The sequence below is a fragment of the Geotrypetes seraphini genome, chromosome 3 (genome assembly GCF_902459505.1).
Source record: "Geotrypetes seraphini chromosome 3, aGeoSer1.1, whole genome shotgun sequence".
In the NCBI taxonomy this organism is placed as follows: domain Eukaryota; kingdom Metazoa; phylum Chordata; class Amphibia; order Gymnophiona; family Dermophiidae; genus Geotrypetes; species Geotrypetes seraphini.
Window position 1 is genome coordinate 213,971,295 of NC_047086.1, and position 18,917 is coordinate 213,990,211.

Below are 18,917 nucleotides of genomic sequence, written 5' to 3' on the forward strand. Positions count from 1 at the left end.
AGGGTGTGATAGGACAGAGCACGGTTTTGGGGTTCAAGAAGGGATTAGATAATTTCCTGAAGGAAAAGGGTATAGATAGAGGATTACTATACAGGTCCTGGACCTGATGGGTCGCCGCATGAGCGGACTGCTGGGCATGATGAACTTCTGGTCTGACCCAGCAGAGGCACTGCTTATGTTCTTATGTTATGTTCTTATGATATGAGTCTATCCAGCTTTATGATATGTACTCCTTCTGGTTTCATTTATTATTCATTATTTATTGTTCATGATTCATTTATTTTTTTATTTTCTGATTTATATACAGTAAAACCTTAGTTTGTGAGCATAATTCATTCCAGAAGCATGCTTGTAATCCAAAGCATTCGTATATCAAAGTGAATTTCCCCATAGGAAATAATGGAAACTCAGAAGATTTATTCCACAACCCAAAAACTTTAATACAAAATACTATATGTACTTGTATTGCAAGACTTTGCTCATACACTCCTGCAGCGTCAGAGAGAGAAGAACCATTGGCTCAGTTGTGATGATGTGACACGTGTATACTGTATGTATTCATATTGCAAGACTTTGCTTGTTTAGAACAGTCACTACGCTCTTGCAGCATCAGAAAGAGAAGAACCATCGACTCAGTTATGATGTGTGTATACTGTACGTACTTGTATTGCAAGACGTCGCTTTTATATCAAGTTAAAATGTAATCAAATGTTTTGCTTGTCTTGCAAAACACTTGCAAACCAAGTTACTTGCAATCCAAGGTTTTACTGTATTTACATATTGAGACATTCATAGACAAAGATATTAGAAATGTGGGAAGCTTTCATTGAAGGGTTGAATAAGTGATATATTTTTTATATAATTATGGTGAATGTTTTCCATTACTAATTTTGCAATTCTATTACATTGATTTGGTTTCAATAAGTTTTTAATTAACTTAGTTTAATCCTTTGTTTGCCCATTTGCTCTATATTTTTTAAAAATAAATTACAGGGATGCCATGACCGTGCCATAACCATACCCCCTTTTTGGAACCATGTGTAAATTCTATGGGCTAGATTCACTAAGCAAACCGACTGTGTACCAATCAGTTTGTGACCCCTTAGCGGCCCTGGCCCGATTCACTAACTTCTCCTGCGATCCGCTTCCAATCCGTGCATGCAAATGAGGGGAACTGCATGCAAAGTAGGTAGGAACGCGATTCACTAAACAAATTTCCCAATCTGACTGGGCTGGCCGATCAACCCAAAAAGCGACTGCTGGGGACCAGTCGAAAATGTCTTTTCTACTCTCCAGCTCCATTAAAAGCCCTGCTCTCTGCCGGCCCTGCTCTCTGCTGCCCCGAATCTCTCCTGCCCTTTCCCGCACTGCGAGCCCATGGTTCTAACCCGCAAGTTAAAGCGGGTTAAAACCACAGGCTCCCTGCCCGACAAAAAAGTTTAAAAGTTAAAATTTTTTTTTTAAGTCGCGGCTTAGACGACCCCCGCCCGCGTCAATGCCCCCCGCAATGCCCCCCCATGCCGATGCTCCACAAAAGGCCCGGCCCACCTGCACCTTCCTCTCTGCACCTTAATCTCTAAGCCGGCCAGCTAGCTTGACCCGACCCACCTCCGGTCCAGCCAGAACCTAAAAGTTGAGAGCAGGAGGGGTACTCAATCCCTCCTGCTCCATAAGTCTCCCACCACCCACCCAGCCTGGCACCCCTGTACCTCAAAGTTGGGAGCAGGAGGGGTGCTCAGTCCCTCCTGCTCCTTAGGCCTCCAGCGATGTCTTCGAGGAGCAGGAGGAACTGCAAAAATCCTCCTGCTCCTGCCCCTCCTCAATGACGCACTGTTAATGTGGGCATTAAGCCCGGTCCCGTTGCATCATGTGATGCACTGGGAGGAGCCTAAGGACTGATTGGCTAGGGCTCCTACCTTGGGAGGGGCCTGGGGCGCCTGAGCCAATCAGGACTTCCAAATGATGCGGTGGGGCGGGGCCTAAGGCCTCAGAGTCGTTGCGGGAGGCATTGGAGCAGGAGGAGTTGAACAGGGAGGGGGGTGGAAAGGGGGCCTGGAATGGGGAGGGGGTGTCCAGGAGGGGGGTGACAGGAGGGAGTTTGCATCCCTCCTGCAGTTTGTTTTTTAGTGGGTGTGCCCGGCCTGGCCAGCCAGCTGGACTAGATTTTGCCACAGGGAGGGAGGTGGGCCAGGCTGGGCCCAGCCAGGCCAGGAGGGGTTTAACATGGCAGGAGGGAGTTGGCATCCCTCCTGCCTTTTGTGGGGCATTGGTGTGGGAGGGCATCGACGCGGGGTGGGGGGGGGGGGACATGCGTCTGAGCTGTGACTTTTTCTCTTTTTTTTAACTTTTTCCTTTTTTTCCTTTTTTTGTAGGCCAGGGAGCCCGTGGTTTTAACCTGCTTTAACCCACGGGTTAAAACCAAGGGCTCCCAGTGCGGGGAAGGGCAGGAGAGATTTGGGGCAAGAGCAGGGTGGCAGGAGAGATTCAGGTAGAGCAGTGTTTTTCAACCTTTTTTGGGCAAAGGCACACTTGTTTCATGAAAAAAATCACGAGGCACACCACCATTAGAAAATGTTAAAAAATTTAACTCTGTGCCTATATTGACTATATATAAAGTAATTCTCTTGAATAGGAATCAAATAAACACAAAGAAAGTATTTTATAATTACTTTATTATGAAATATTAAGTAAACAGAATAGTGAAAAATTATAAAATACTTTATTCAGTGCGAAACCTGGGCCTGTTTGGCTGAACACAAAGCTGATATTCTGGCTGGAATCGAAGAAAGACACACACATAGCTCTTCGTCAACAGCCGTTCCCTTCACCGCCCCGTCACCGCCACTGCCATCCCATTCACCGCCCCGTCACCGTCCCCGCTGCATCCATATAAGCCTTAGTACTGTAATATTTAGCTTATTCCACAGCTCCCCAGAAACAGCAACTCGGCCGTCGGCTCTCCCTTTTCTGGAGCTCATCACGTAGGCAGTAAGCTCAACACAGGCACACATTGGTTCAGCTGCAGCACAATGGGCCAATCATACATGACCTTAGAACTTTGAGGTTGTTTGTGATTGGCCCATTGTGCTGCATCTGAACTAATGTGTGCCTGTGTTGAGCTTACTGCCTATATGATGATTTCCATGCCTATGTGACATGCTGCTGATTCGTTGGGAGCTCAGACCAGCGCCGGACCAGAAATAAGGTAGGCCTCGAGTCGGTATAGGAAGGAACCCCAGTTCCATCCCCGTGGGAGTCCCGTCGGCCTTGGAGGGGTCCCTGTGGGAGTCCCGCTGATCTAGGGGGGATCCCCACGGTATTCCCGCAGGACCCCCCTGATCCCCGTTCCCATGCAGACCTCTAATCCACACTGGTTAATGATTTTGTTTAGTTTTTTCTGATTTATATACTATATAGTTCTATATTACTATATAGAAATCAAAGTTCCTGCTGCTGAACTAGAGAAAGAGATGTTCAGCTGGCAGGGCTTTGTTTATAAATTTTTATCAACACAACTAATATACTATTTTATCCTAAAGCAAAAAATAAATGAATAAATATAATTTTTTTTTTTCTACCTTTGTTGTCTGGTTTCTGCTTTCCACATCTTCTCATTCAATTCCTTCCATCCACTGTGTGTCTTCTCTCTACGTCTTCCATTTGCTGTTACTGTGCCTCTCCCTTCACCCACCCCCCTTTGGTCTAGCACCCATCTTCTTCCCTCCGCTCCCTCATAGTCTGGCATCTGTCTTCTTCCCACTCTGTCTTCCACATTTCCCTTCGGGGTCCGTTCCTCTCCACCCTCCTTCAATGTCTGTCCTATTCCTTTCCACCACCACCCTTCCCTCCCTCCTTTACCATCTGTTCCTTTCTACTACCCTTCAGCTCCTCTCACGTGGCTTATCTATCTACCTTTCTCCCTCTTATTTTCATGGCACGTTACAATGTAATTTGTGCAAGCCACTGGAGCCTGCGAGCTCGGTCCCTGTCCCATCCCCACAAACCATCTCGCTTCTGTGCTCCTATTTTCTCCATTTCTAATATCTCCCCTGTGTATCTGTCATTGCCCCCCCCTGTGTCCATATACCATCCCCATGGCATGTCCCCTTTTTGTCTCTGTCCCTATGCCCCATGCACATAATTTCCCCTCTTTCTGTTACCTTCCTGTGTCCAGATTTCCCCTATCTTCCTCTTCCATACCAGTGTGTCTCTTCTTTTCAACCCCATCTAGCTTTTTTCCCTCTTTCTTCCCCCCCCCCCCCCTGCTTCTAGCATCTGGCTCACCTGCCTGTCCTTCCCTTTCTTTCCTGCTGTGGGTTTTTCTTTCCGTCTTCATCCCCTTGGTCCAGAATCCTTTTCCCTTTCACTCCCTCCTTCCAATTTGAGCCGGGAACACGAGCAATCGCACGGTCCCCGCAGCCACCACTCGCCTGCCCAGTCGATCCTACTGTTTAGCCAGCTCTCTCCCTTCGCCTCACCTTAGTTTGTAGGTTTTGTTTTTCGGCGACATGCACGCTTTCCCAAAGAGCCGCGCACGCGCGGCTGCTCATTGTTCAATCTTCTGCTCTGCTGCAACTTCCTGTTTCCGGTTGCGTCAGAGCAGAAGATCGAAACTGAACAGCAGCGGGGACCGGGGGAGTCTCATGGGAGCGCGTGCGGGATCCGGCCTGAGGCCTAATCAGTGTCTGCACCGTACGGCACACCAGGCAACATCTCACGGCACACAGCGGTTGAAAAACACTGAGGTAGAGAACGAGAGAGTTGGGGCAGGTAGATTCAGGGCAGCAGAGAGCATGGTGTGGGGCAAATTTTATGTGGGGTTCGGAGCACTTGTTGGGGGGGGGTTAATTTTTTTTTAAATCGGGCAGATATTTTACATGTGTAAAACACGTAAAATATCTGCTTAATTAAAAAGCCAGCAGAAGCCCTGACAGCAGTGACAGGAGGCTGTTTCTCCTGTCACTGCTGTCAGGGCTTTAGCAATCCGTGCAGTTGGCTGGGGGCCTGCATACAAATGGAAATGGATCGCACATGGATCGGAGGGTTAGTGAATCTAGCCCTATGTGTGGATCCTAGCACCTAAAAATACACAGGCAAGTTTTGATGCTAATCAGTGCCAATAATTGAATATTAGCACCCTATTATAGGTGCTAATTGGCTTGTTATTGAATTAAACTGCGCGCTGAAACTGGGCACACACCCGAATTTCCACATGCAATTCTTTGAGCCATTTATAGAATTAGGCCGTTATGTGAAAACGTATTGGGAAAAATTGGATTGTGAAGAGAGATTTGGTAACCCTAAGATTATTAGTCAATATGCAGATAATTCTTTCTCTGTGTAGCTGCCCTCATAAACCTGCTCATTGTAATCCTATGAAAGGACCCCTTTCTTACAGTTTAATAATATGTATTCCTTTAACATGCAAGGCCCTTTAGCAGCTCCCAAGCTGGTAGGTTATCATCTGATCTGGTGTATTCATTTGGTAGCTCTGCCGCAGTTCCAGTTCAGTGTAAATGTTTGTCTGAAACAGAAAGTTTTTGTTTCATCAGGAATTCATCTGGTGCTCTCTGCGTTTAAATCAATACCTGCTACTGATAAACTGCTAGAAAGTTTCATTTATTGTCAAGCAAGATCTAGCCAGACAGCATCGGTGCCTCCTTGGTGACACATCATTTCACACACATGACATATATACATACTGACCAAGTATCTGTAAGGCTGGGTATCTCTTACAGTCCAAAAAATGTCAAATGTTGGTTTGGTTATAGCAAAAAAAAGAAGAACCCTTCAGAAAACCTACAACAAAAATAGAATTTCTTGCCTTGCTTTGGTAACAATGTTCTGCTAATGATGACAACATGTGATCTTCCTCGAAGAGTGTATTACAACATTAATGGAATTCATTTCATGTTTACAGACCCAAGGAGTGATCGGATGGCACTCAAAGGCGACCCATAGAAATTATTTAATGTCTTAGACCCACTCCATTACCAAGCCCGATATGAGATTTCAAGGTGATCATTCAAACGTCCATGGCATTTCTCCTGATGTCAACCACCTTTGCAGCTGTAATGAGCGATAGCAAACATGTAATCATCAGCCCTTAGCAGAAGTGATGTTTTTAAATCCTGTACCATAGGACAAAATTATTTAAACGGCATTTGAGTGCTCTATGCAAACATTTCTTTGAAAATGTTCTCACAACTTAAGTTTAGGTTAACCAAACTTGCATATTATTATAATGTCAAGTTGTACTGTGTGTAGTGGGGGTGTGGTTCTCATTTTGAATCTTGGCATCTAGAGGGGAGCTGGAGTTGGAGCCAGAGAAAATGGAACCAGAAGTCTCTTTGAAGGCTAAACCACTATTACATGCTGAGGGGTGAATTAGAGGGAAGAGGCAGCTAGGAGGGGGGGGGGGGGCAGGGCGGAAAGGGTCTGCTCTGTTTTGGAGAGCTTATCCCTCCGGAAATAATATCTTTTACTAAACAGATTTTTCTGTCTGCAAGCTCTGTTGGAAGATGAATTGTTTTACTCGTGGAAACTCAAATCCACTGGTAAATGAAATTCTTGTATCTGATGATTCCAACAGATTAGGAAATGAGCTTTTAATTCTTCAATACTGCATTTATTAAGAATGGTATTCGTTGTCACTAGGGTCTTATGATATTGGAAGGTGAATCCTTTAGAAACAGAAAACAGAAGAGAAGCAAAGACATGGTGTAATAACTGCAGAAGAAGAGATAGCGTAAGGTCTGTGCTACAGGATGGAGGGGGCAGGTCTAGCAGAGAAATAAAGCTTAAGATGACTGGATAGCTCCATGTGATAAAGGACATGCCCAGCCGTTCCTGGCTCTGTCCCCTTATTTTATGCATGTAGATGTACCATGGCTTTTCTTAGGGAATTCAGAGCCTCATCTCCCTTTAGGAACACAGCTACAAAAGTCAGGACCGATAACCAAACATTCCAATCATTTCCAGCGTCTCCCACTGGTCAATGGTTTTCAGAAGGTTTGTCATCTAGGGAAATAAAATTCACCCTGTGCTTCAGCAGTGACATACCGTTATCAATGTATTTGGCCACTGATATAGTACACCTTGGTGGATCTGGGCTACAGACGTGGCGCCTCATGTTCAAAGCACCTAGACTTAACAAAGTTACATATGTTACTATGGAACTTTGTAAGTCTATGTGATTTGGAAAATGAGCACCAAAATCTCATAGAACTCCATGGGCTCCTTTTACAAAGGTGCGTTTAGGGCCTTAACGTGCGGAATAACGCGCGCTAGCCACTACTGCCTCCTCTTGAGCAGACGGTAGTTTTCGGCTAACGTGCGCTAAAAACACTAGCGCACCTTTGTAAAAAGAGCCCCATATGTAACCATATATTGGGTAAATGATTCAGCCTTCTACAGCCTGGCGGGTCAAACACACAGTATCAAGTACTACACTGAATTCTGTTTATTTGGGATTAAAATAAAATGCACTCTTTTCCAGCAGTTCCAGGTCTACAAACAAAGCCACCGCCAAAAGCTGAATAACGTCACAAGTTCTGTTTCAGGCAGTGGATTTTGCTGCAATGACTGTATTCAAGCCATGTAAGGGGAAACTTTGAGCACTGGGACCAGTGGGAACTCTGGTACTGGGCTATTTACTGTGACTTGTGTTTTGTGGGTAGCCTCATTCAACGGGGACTCAAGGACAGAACATAAGAACATAAGAAATGCCTCTGCTGGGTCAGACCTGAGGCCCATCGTGCCCAGCAGTCTGCTCACGCGGTGGCCCAACAGGTCCAGGACCTGTGCAGAAATCCTCTATCTATACCCCTCTATCCCCTTTTCCAGTAGGAAATTGTCCAATCCTTTCTTAAACCCCAGTACCGTACTCTGCCCTATTACGCCCTCTGGAAGCGCATTCCAGGTGTCCACCACACGCTGGGTAAAGAACTTCCTAGTATTTGTTTTGAATCTGTCCCCTATCAACTTTTCCGAGTGCCCTCTTGTTCTTTTATTTTTTGAAAGTTTGAAGAATCTGTCCCTCTCTATTCTCTCTATGCCCTTCATGATCTTATAAGTCTCTATCATATCCCCTCTAAGTCTCCTCTTCTCCAGGGAAAAGAGACTCAGCTTCTCCAGAGCCACACAAAAGAAGATACCTGAAATGTGATCGGTTAAAGCTATTTTCACTTTTAAAATGGCAATGCTAGCTGGATTCCTCAAATTGTTTTTAATGTAGCCCACAGGAAGTTACATTTAGGTAGGGTAGGTGTTTCCCTGTCACTAGAGGACTTACAACCTAAAAGGGCAATAATATAATCTAGGCCAGGGATGGGCAACCTTTATACAAAGAGGGTCTCATGAATGCTAGTATTATCCCTAGCAGGCCCAAACATTGCCTAATATTGAAATGATAAATAAGTAAGTCAATATTATTTGAAAAATCTGGTTAATGATGTTTCCTGTGTATATTTCCCATGATCTTGTGAGTTCCGTAAAATTCAGTGGCGGGTTGCAGATTGCCTCCCCTTGACCTAGGTGCTCACATGTACATTACATGTGTGACTATTTTCAATAATAGCACTTATGTGTGTAAATGCTAGCATGACATCTAAGCGCCATTCTGAAAATAACACGTGGAGGGGCATTTTTTATAGTGCGTATAAGTCTGATTTTGGACATTTCCCACTAGACGTCCAAAATTGGACTTCCAGAAGGGTCCATTTTCAAAAATGCTGGATGTCCAAATTTTTTTTTTTTTTTTTTAAATTGTCTAGTTGGACATCTTGTCCACCAGGACATCTTTTATAGCTCATTTTTGACCGCAAAATCATCTAAGTTGAAAATGTTCAAATGAAGCCCATTTGGATGTGAAAGGGGCCAGTCTTGGTATGGACTGCCCACACAGACATGCCAACAGAACATTGGGCCACACTAGAAGGCACTGATGTGAACTTCACATAAACAGTGCCAGAAGTACATCTCACCATAACCCCTTCTAATGTATAGTGGGCCCTGCAAAACTTCCCTAAAACCTAATATACCCACCTGTACACCAACCCAATAGCACTTATAGCTGTAGGTGGCACCTGTACAGTAGTATTGTTGAGTTTCGGTGGGCTCACACTGTCTACCATAAATGTAGTAGTTTAGAGTGGATTATGGGCCTGGCTCCTCCTCTCTATGCTTCATTATCCCACCTACCTGACTACTTAAGACACTTATGTGATGCTCTACTAGGCTTTCCCATACCAAGTGTGGCTGTTCTACAGACATGTATGTACTGTTTAATTCAAAATTTTGGGGGGTGGGAGGGGGGGTCAATGACCACTGGGGGAGTATGTGGGGGGGTCATTACTTAATTCCTCCAATGGTAATCTGGTCAGTTTGAGTACCCTTTTGGCACTTGGACACTTCTCAAACAGGTCTAGGTGGAAACATTTAAAGTTCTGTCCAAGACAGCCAGGGAAAGGTTTGATTATAGCTGCAGGATGTCCAGGTCTAAGACCGCCCAGATCCCGCCCATTCCCCGCCTCCCAACACCTATGTCTACTCTGGATTCACAGTGGGTTAGAAGTCCTGTTAGGCGTCCAGAAAGTCATCTTTGAGAATGCCCACTTGGACGTTTTGTCTAGTAAGATGTCCAAGTGCTGGTTTATGCCATCTTTTGGGTTTCTTATCTTATTTGAAAATTAGCCCCTTAGCTTTCATAGCATATACTTGCACAAGGGCTGAGATTTGCACCTAAGCTATATATAGGCAGCTGTTGCACTTAGGCACTTAGTTTCACCAGTTCATTTGGCTGGCAAGTGCCCTCTGGGTACCTAACCTGGAGGTACCCAGATACAGAAATGCTTGAATACTGGTACAATTCTGGTCACCTTATCTCAAAAAGATATAGCAGAATTAGAAAAGGTACAGAGAAGGGCAGTAAAAATTATAAAAGGGATGGGACGACTTCCCTGTAAGGAAAGCAGCTAAAGCAGCTTCAGCCTGAAGAAGAGATGGTTCAGGAGAGATATGATAAAGGTCTAAAAAAATACTGAGTGGAGTGGAATGAGTAGATGTGAATTGCTTGTTTACTCTTTCCAAAAATACTAGGACTAGGAGGCATGCAATGAAGCTACTAAGTAATAGATTCAAAACAATCCAGAGAAAATATTTCTTCACTCAACATGAAGCTAAACTCTGGAATTCATTGTCAGAGAATGTGATGAAGTCAGTTAGCTTAGCAGGGCTTCAAAAAGGTTTGGATCACTTCTCAAAAGAAAAGTCTGTACACCATTATTAAGATGGACTTGGAAAAGGATAAGCAGCATAAAATCAGTTTTACTCTTTTGGGATCTTGCCATGTACTTGTGATTTGAAATAGCCACTGTTGGAAACAAGATACTTGGCTTGATGGACCTTAAGTCTGTCCCAGTATGGTAATTCTTATGTTCTTATAACTTGTCTAAGGAGCTTCAGGGGAAAAGTAGTTGAACACTGGTTTTCTGGTTCTCAGCCACTGCTCTAACCACTAAGGCTTGAGATAATCCACTGTAGTTATGGTTCTACTGTTTCTTCTGTGGGAAGCTTTTTTTCCTGGGGTCTCATTTCTTTTTGTCCAACTAAAGTTCATTTCCCTTGATTTTGTACTTTTATAAGCAAACTGGCTCATTCTTTTGTCCACTATAGAATATTATCAGAGCAATTCTTGCATAAGGCTCTGAAGATCAGATCTTCAGCTGCCTGGGGGGGGGGGGGGTTGATTTTGGAAGGTGCATAAGCAAGATAACTACCTAGGGACACCTGTGATGAAGATGCCTTGTGCCAACAAAGCAAAGCTTCAAATGCCCGGTGCTGGCTAAGCCCACTCAATCTACCACTAGCCATGGTTGTTAGTACCATTTTCAAACTTTATCTCCCAGGTTCTATATACTGCGATCAAAGTTGCACTTACAACTTAATTGATTATCAAACCAATCAGCACCAATAATTGTCAGTTAAGAAGCTATTATTGGCACTAATTAGAACTGATTAGAATTTACACATACAGCTCTCTAAATATATTCTATAAAGTGGTGCATGTAAATTCCATTGCAGGGATCTCAAAAGGGGTGTGGCCAGGGAAGGGGCATGCGTGGTTCATGGGCATTCCTAAAAGTTAGGCGCACTTTTATAGAATATGCTCAATCTGCGCACAATGTAGGCACAGGCTCTTGGGCCTGGTTTTCATTGGTATAAATGGCCGTGTTTGAATGTTTGCCGCACGGACAGATGCTTCATATATTCTATAAACTGCTCCGAATTGCAGAGGCAGTGTACAAAATAGTGCTAAGTATAGATTTTTTTTTTCAGCGTCAAATTTTTAGGCAACATATAAAGAATTTGGTCCTAAACGTGTTTGACTCCTGCCCGGGACTCTGCTGAAAAGTTGCTCTTCAGCATTTTGTGCTATATTCATGTTTTACATGTACCACTGTGACTTCAGCATGGGGCTTTGATGCCAATCTCCTTTCCATATTACTGTGCTTTATTCATGCTTATATCAAGCAGTTTGAAATGTTATTTCTATTTTTTTATGCATGTGTAATATATAGAAATAAAACAAAGCATAAATGAAATAAGGTCACAACCTTTTTCATTGGACTAAAAATGCATTTTTTGATGGGCTTTCATAAGTTACCCTTCTTCTTCAGATCAGAAATAAGCAAATGTTGACAAATATCCGACTATATAAGTGAAACATAAAAGCATCCCTGTGGTAGCCTCACAGGAAGAGGGAATTGGTGGGCAAAGTGAGAAACAACAAGATCTGGATGGGTGAGAGACAGGGAGAAATGGATGGGTGATTAGAAGGTGATAAAGCAGTATAATTTTATGGTTTGTAATGACATACAAAACCAAGAACTTTGCTATGTCCTATCTGGTGGGAGAAGCAAGCTAGATGATAGAATCAATCTACACAGATATCATATTAAACATTGCAAGGCCCAATCAGGATGTCACCTCTGAAGGACAACCAGAACATTGCATCAATGATTTTAAGGGGAGAATAATAAAAAGGAAATTTTAAGACAATCCAGGACCTTCGAAATTAAAATTAAAATATTTTGACACCCAAAAGCAGGTCTTAACAAAGATCTAGGTTTTCTATTACACTATAAACTATATAATTATACTGCTTAGTTACCCTCTTAACGAGCAAGTGCTGAAAAGTTCTCAGCCCATCCAACTTCCTAAATTCTGAGCATTATTTTGACACTATAGCTGAAAGGAGTGTTATTTTATTTTGCAAAGTGCCAATTTGCAGAATCGTAATGCTACTTTTCGACATTGTTTCAGATAATTGATTGAACCATGTCAATGAAAAGTGTAGAACTCCGAAATTCCTATTCCTGCAGAAGAAAACATCAAAGGAAATCTATGAATGTATGATGCAAAAATTGAGTGAGAAATGGCCCATCATACTCCATAGCAAAGAAGTGTGTAAATTATCAGTGTGGAGATTTCGAAACTGAAGATGCAGCAAAGTCTGGAAGGCCTCAAATGGTGTCAGTTCCTGAAATTGTTGACCATGTCCCCAACCTGATTTTGGCAGATCAGCGAACGTCAGCTAAAACAATTGTTAAGACACTTCAGATATCCAGGGAACGTGTTGGGTGTTTAACCAACGAGAAACAGGGTATACAGAAGCTATCAGCCACATGGGTGCCCAAATGTTTGAATGCTGATGAAAGACAATGTCGAGTGGACACTTCCAAGTTGATTTTGCAGCATTTTCAGTGAGCTGGTGCCAACTTTTTGGAACTAGTTACTGTTGACAAAACATGGTTGCACCAAATTTATTTTATACCATTTACAAAACACTAAACGGTTTACAACAATAAAAGCATACATAAAATAAGAGACAGACTAAGGGGTCCTTTTACTAAGGTATCACTCTTCCATCTTGCTCCACTGCTGCTGCTTTTCTGAAGCAGCAGCAGTGGAAAAATTGAAACAAACCAGCTGTGGGACCTTCCAATACATATCCGCGGCTGCCAGCTCGCCCTCTCTGACGTAACTTCTTCCGGAGCAAAGTGATCAGCCATGGATATGTATAAGAAGGTTCCGCAGCCGGTTTGTTTCAGTTTGCCACTGCTGCTGCTTCGGGAAAGCAGCAGAAGTGGTAGGGATGCTAGGGGGAAATGCTGGTAGATGTGTGGTGGGAGAGAAAGAAGGAGCAGATGCTGGTGGAAAAGGGGTGGGAGAGAGAGGGGGTAGACACTGGTGGAAGTGGGGTGGGAGGAGAGAAAGGTGGCAGAAGCTGGTGGAAATGGTTTGGGATGGGAGGAGAGAGAGGGGCAGATTTTGTATAGAAGTGGGAAGCCAAATTCCAGGGCAGATGTTGAGGGGTGGGGTACAGAGGAGGGAGATGATGGAATGGGGAAAGTGAAAGGGGAGATGTTGGATTGAAAATGATGGAAATATTGATGGAAGGGGAGAGAGGGGATATGCTGGATGGAAAGGGGAGGGGGGAATAAGCTGTATAGGAGCGAGACAGAAGCCTGGATAGAAGAGGGGAGAGACAGAAGGGAGATTATGGAAGGAGGAAGTGAAAGGGCAGAGAGGGGCAGACTGTATGGAAAGGGGCAGAGGAGGGAGATAATGATGGAAGGGGAGAGAGAGTGTGGAAATGCTGGATGGAAAGGGGGGAGAGGAGTTAGATGCTATATAGAAGGGGGTAGATGCTGGGTGGGAGAGAGAAATGAGCAGATATTTGGGGAAGAGACAGAAAGGACGGAGATAATGATGGGGAAAGAAAGGACAGATATAGGGAGCAAACACTATAAAAGAGGAAGAGAGAGGGCAGAGTAAGTGACAGACAGGAAATGAATTAAATCTGAACATAGGGGTAGAAAAATAAATTGAAGAAAGCTGAAAGAAAAAGGAGGAGAGAAAAATCCTAGAAAGAGACTTGAGACATAGGAAAGCAGAAACCAGAGAAATCAATGGCCAAGTAAATACAGTTAGAAAAAATAATTTTATTTTTAATTCAGTATAAAGTAGTTTGGTGCCCGTGTTTATAAAGATTAATAAATATAAATAGAATTAAGATGATCTCTTTTCATTGAACTAATTTTAATCCATTTTTGACTAACTGTCAGAGACCACAACCTCCTTTCTCAGGTCAGGACAGCTTACTGTCTTGACCTGGGGATGGAGATGTTTGCTTCTGAGAGCTAACTGAAAAATGTTTTAAAGTCCTTGCAATAAAAAAATAATCTTATTTCCCTTTTTTTTTAATTTATATTTTTAATTCTTAATTTGTAATGTACAGTGTGTATAATACCATCAGGGTAATGTAATGGAAAATTTTTGCTCACATCAACTCAGTTCTTAGAGGGAACATTGGTTTTACCATTATGATCCCAAGAGAAAACAACAGTTGATGCAATGGTAGCACTTAGGTTCTCCAAGGCTGAGGAAATTCAAGACCCAGAAGTCAGCAGGAAAGGTCATGGCTACAGTGTTGTAATAACTGACTATCTTCTATGGGACCAAACAGTTAATGCAGAATACTACTGTAACTTGCTGTGCCGATTAAAGGATGCATTGAAAGTAAAAAGGAGAGGGAAGGTGCGGAAAGGGGTACTCTTTTTGCAAGGCAATGCACCTGCGCACAAAGCTGGCTAAACGATGGGTGTTTTGATGCAGTTGGGGTTTCAGTGCATAGACCATCCCACCCTATTCACCAGATCTTGCTCCATCTGATTATTTGCTGTTTCCAAACCTTAAAAAGAGTTTGAAAGGGCGACAGCTTTTGAGCGATTTAGAGGTGATTGCAGCAGCAGAGCAGTATTTCAATGACCAGACATCAGAGTATTTTTTAGAAGGATTACAGAAACTTCATACACGATGCACCAAGTGGGTTGAACTTAGATGTGACTATGTAGAATAACTTGTATGAGGCTCCCCATCATTTCCTTCTTGGTTGGGCTAAGAACTTTCCAGCACCCCCTTGTATCACCCATCCATCTCTCCCTGTCTCTCACCCACCCAGCTCTCCCTATTTCTCATCTTACCCACTCTTTCCCTCTTCCTATGACAGTCTTGCTTTTATGTTTTATACATTTTAATATTTGTCTACATTTGCTTATTTCTGATCTGAAGAAGAAAGGTTACCTTTGAAACTATTTTTCACTCCATAAGATGCACTTTTCCCTCCAAAAAAGTAGGTGTGTCTTATGGCGCGAATACAATTTTTAAAACACCTTCCCCCGCCCCGGTACCATTTTGTACCTGCCGGTGGTCCAGCGGGATCTCGCCAGGAGCTTTCCGCGCTCCTGCTTGACCAAGGATCTCAAAGTCCCTCCTTGAGGGCCGCAATCCAGTCGGGTTTTCAGGATTTCCCCAATCAATATGCATTGAAAGCAGTGCATGCACATAGATCTCATGCATATTTATTGGGGAAATCCTGAAAACCCGACTGGATTGCAGCCCTCAAGGAGGGACTTTGAGACCCCTGTGCTGGAAGGCTGCCTCCTTTCTTGCTTCAGAGCGGCGCCTAAAGCAGGAACGTAAGCTTTTCACTTCCTGTCTGGTGCCGCTCATGAATGGCTGCCATCTGTTCTCGCGATTTGCGAGAACTGACGGCAGCCATTCACAATTGGAGCATGGGACAAGGCAGGAACGTGAGCTTTTTGCTTCCTGCCTGGTTCCGCACTGGACCACCGGCAGGTACAAAAAGGTAGCGGGGGGGGGGGGGGGCTGCCTACCACCTCCTATGTGTAGAGGAGGAAAAGTCAAGAAAAAAAAAATTGGTTTTTCCTCCTCTACACGTAAGCACATCTTATGGTCAGGTACGTCTTATAGACTGAAAAATACGGTAATCAAAATTTATTAAGTTAGTCCAATATAAAGGTATCACCTTATTTCCTTTTATGTTTTGTTTTATTTCTACAGTATATATTGCCTTTAAAAGTGGACTAACATGGCTACCACACCATTTTACTTTATGTATGTGGAAATTTATCCAACCTAGAATTGGGGTGATAAGCATTTAAAATACATAACTATGTTTTGCCATCTCTGTCAGACAATGTTTGCCATGCTATCTTCTACCATACTATGTCTGAGAGTGTGGTGCAAGGGTTAGAGCTACAGCCTCAGCACCCTGAGGTTGAGGGTTCAAAACCACATTGCTCCTTGCCACCGTGGGCAAGTCACTTAATCCCCCCATTGCCCCAGGTATATTAGATAGATTGTGAGCCTGCTGGGACAGACAGGGGAAAATATTTGAGTACTTGAATAAATTCATGTAAGCCGTTCTGAGCTCCCCTGGGATAATGTTATAGAAAATTGAATAAATAAATAAATAACTTTAATAGAATTAAAAGATCCCAGCAGCAGATGACAGAACACTTTGAACATCACACACTTGCAGAGTGGTGGGCGTCACAGTAGTAAAGACAGAGGGAGAAGAAGGAACATCTGTGGAAAGTTCCCTGTGTAGTGACTACTGCCAAGGGTCCTGGAGCAAGACAGTTGTACTCAGGTTGGGGAGCTGAAACCAGGAGAAATCTTTGTGCTCAGGAGTGGAGGGGGGAGAGACACGACTAAAGATAGCACAAATATGTAATTCCAGGGCTAGTTGGGAGGGGAAGGGCCTAGAGATTAGCAGAGTCATGGTGCTCAAGGAGGGAGCCCAAGCACCAGGAACTAAGAGTAGGGTTACCAGATTTCCTATTAAAAAAAAAAAAAAAGAGGACACCTAGCCCTGCCCCATTCTATCCCAGCCTCACCCCACTCCACCTCAGCCCCTCTCCCACATGAACCTGTGTCTTCTTCGGAGAGCTTGGGGCCTCCAGACATCCAGATACAGCCCCGAGCTCAGGTCCTTCCAAAACCCGGACAAACTGCTAGGTTTTGGAAATCCCTCCAGGCACCCGAACAGTTCTCTAAAAAGAGGACATGTATGGGTAACCCTAGATAAGAGGAAGCTCCAGAAATCAGGAGAGCTGTGGTGCTTGGGAGGGAGGCTCAAAGGCCTATAGTGATGGGGCAGGGAGTGGCTCAAGTAGAAAAGTATATTGCATACTAGTAGGCTCCTTTTCTTGATGTTTTCCAGGCCTAGTTTGCCCAGTGTAGTGTGAAGAGAGAGAGAGAGTATGAACTTCTGGAGAGGGAAAACCAGAAGAAGCAAGCACAGAAAAAATATTTTTGCAAGAAAAATCCCACAAACATCTAATATCAAGGTGCTCCTGAAAGTTCAAAACTAAGAGTGATTTTGTCTCATACCTTTAGGCTAACGCACAAACCTAATTTCAAAAAAAGTTTGTGCCTGGAAGATGGAAGTGAAATATATATATATTTTTTGTTTGTTTGTTTGTTTCCTTAGAGTGGTTACATCATTGATAAAGACCCCCCTCTCTCCATATTTGTACCAGTTAGTCCCTCCCTACTGTCCTCTCCCTAAGAGGTATCTCACTGCCCTCTCCCGAAGCAAGTGCAGAAAAAAACAGAGATGAAGCTGAAAGGCTTGGAATCATCCCCCAATACTGAGAACATCAGCGTTTCATAATCACTGTTGAGAACAAAACAAAACAAAACTTTTGTACAAGTCAGGTGAGAGTTCTCCCAGCCCAGCCTTCACTGCCGTTCAAAGCTCAGCTTATTCACCAAATGACGGCTGGCAGTGGCGAGCGCTGCTCTTTGGCGCTAGCGGTGGAATTGGGCTATCTGATCAAAAGCCATCATCCAAAGTAAGGGTTCTCATTTTGAAAGTTATAATCTGGGCAGACCTTTTGCACCAACTTGTACTCAATGCTGTAGAAAGAGATGAAGATACAGATGACTTTGAAAGGCTTGGCGCAGAGCCAAGCTGCATGGCTTTGTGTGTGCTCAGTGAAACAGATCTTGGCAGGATCGTAGAGGCACGGCCTGTTCTTGCGGGACTGGTTTGTCTTCTCATACTCCACTCGGCAGTTGAAGGTCTTGGATTCCTTAGTCTCAATGGTGGACTGCTGGATGACATCAAATTCCACCACCTTGGTCGGTGGCACAATGCTGACCGAGACATTGCCCAGGCTGGAAGAGTTGTGGCGGAAATACACACTGAATGTACCGTTGATGTGGTCCACTATCTTACCGGTCACAAGCAGACTGAACTTGAGTGTTTTGATGTTGAAATAAAAATCCCCCCAGCCAAAGATCTTCTTGGTGCGGCCAGTCTTCAAAGATGGCTTACGCTTGAAACGTAAGTTGACTTTATCTATTGCTGTTTGGTTCTTAGTCCAGTCCCAGGGATTCAGAATTCCATACGGGTCAACCTTTGCTCTTAAGTGGTCATCTGGAAATATCCTGGAGGGGCTGAAGAAATTGGGCTTGATGGTTCCATAAGGATAGGGTCCACCTTTGACAATTCCCGGGGTGTCCAAATCCAGGTAGCCTAGTGTCTTTGTCACATGATCCTCAACACAAACTACCTGCCAAGACAAGAGTATTATATCAGTCATTTAGAAGGACACAGAGTAGGTGAAATCAAAATTTGTGAAGGTCTGGAATATTTACATATCCATCATAATATTACCTCAGATTTTATTTGACCTTCGCTCATACTTGTTTAGCTTACTGAATAAAAAAAACAACTTATGATCGCTTACTTAATTACTGCATAGAAAAAAATGATACTCAAGCTCAAGTTATGCTTTGTTTCTTCTGGTGCCACCAGGCTACAGAACCAACACTGCTTGATGTTATCAAACCTCCTCTGAGGATAAAACACATGTATTCTGTTTTCAACCCAAAGGGAAAGGGGATGGGATTCAATATATCCACATAGGAGTTTTATGGTCTGTATAGGCCTTATGTATGGTCCTAAAGGGGCTAACCAGGCATTTTCAGCAGCACTTATCAGGTTCGTGTCCAAGCCAAAACAGACTATTTTGGTGACA

General features: G+C 43.6%; 1 protein-coding gene across 1 annotated transcript in view; it reads right to left on the reverse strand.

The window, feature by feature from the left end:
- Positions 1–16,787: 16,787 nt before the first annotated feature.
- Positions 16,788–18,917, reverse strand: part of NXPH4 (neurexophilin 4) — a 327,110-nt gene continuing 324,980 nt past the window's right edge. Inside the window, exon 2 of the mRNA XM_033935939.1 lies at positions 16,788–18,449. Coding sequence (XP_033791830.1) covers positions 17,718–18,449 — 732 coding nt within the window. The 3' untranslated portion in view covers positions 16,788–17,717. The remainder of the gene's footprint in view (positions 18,450–18,917) is intronic.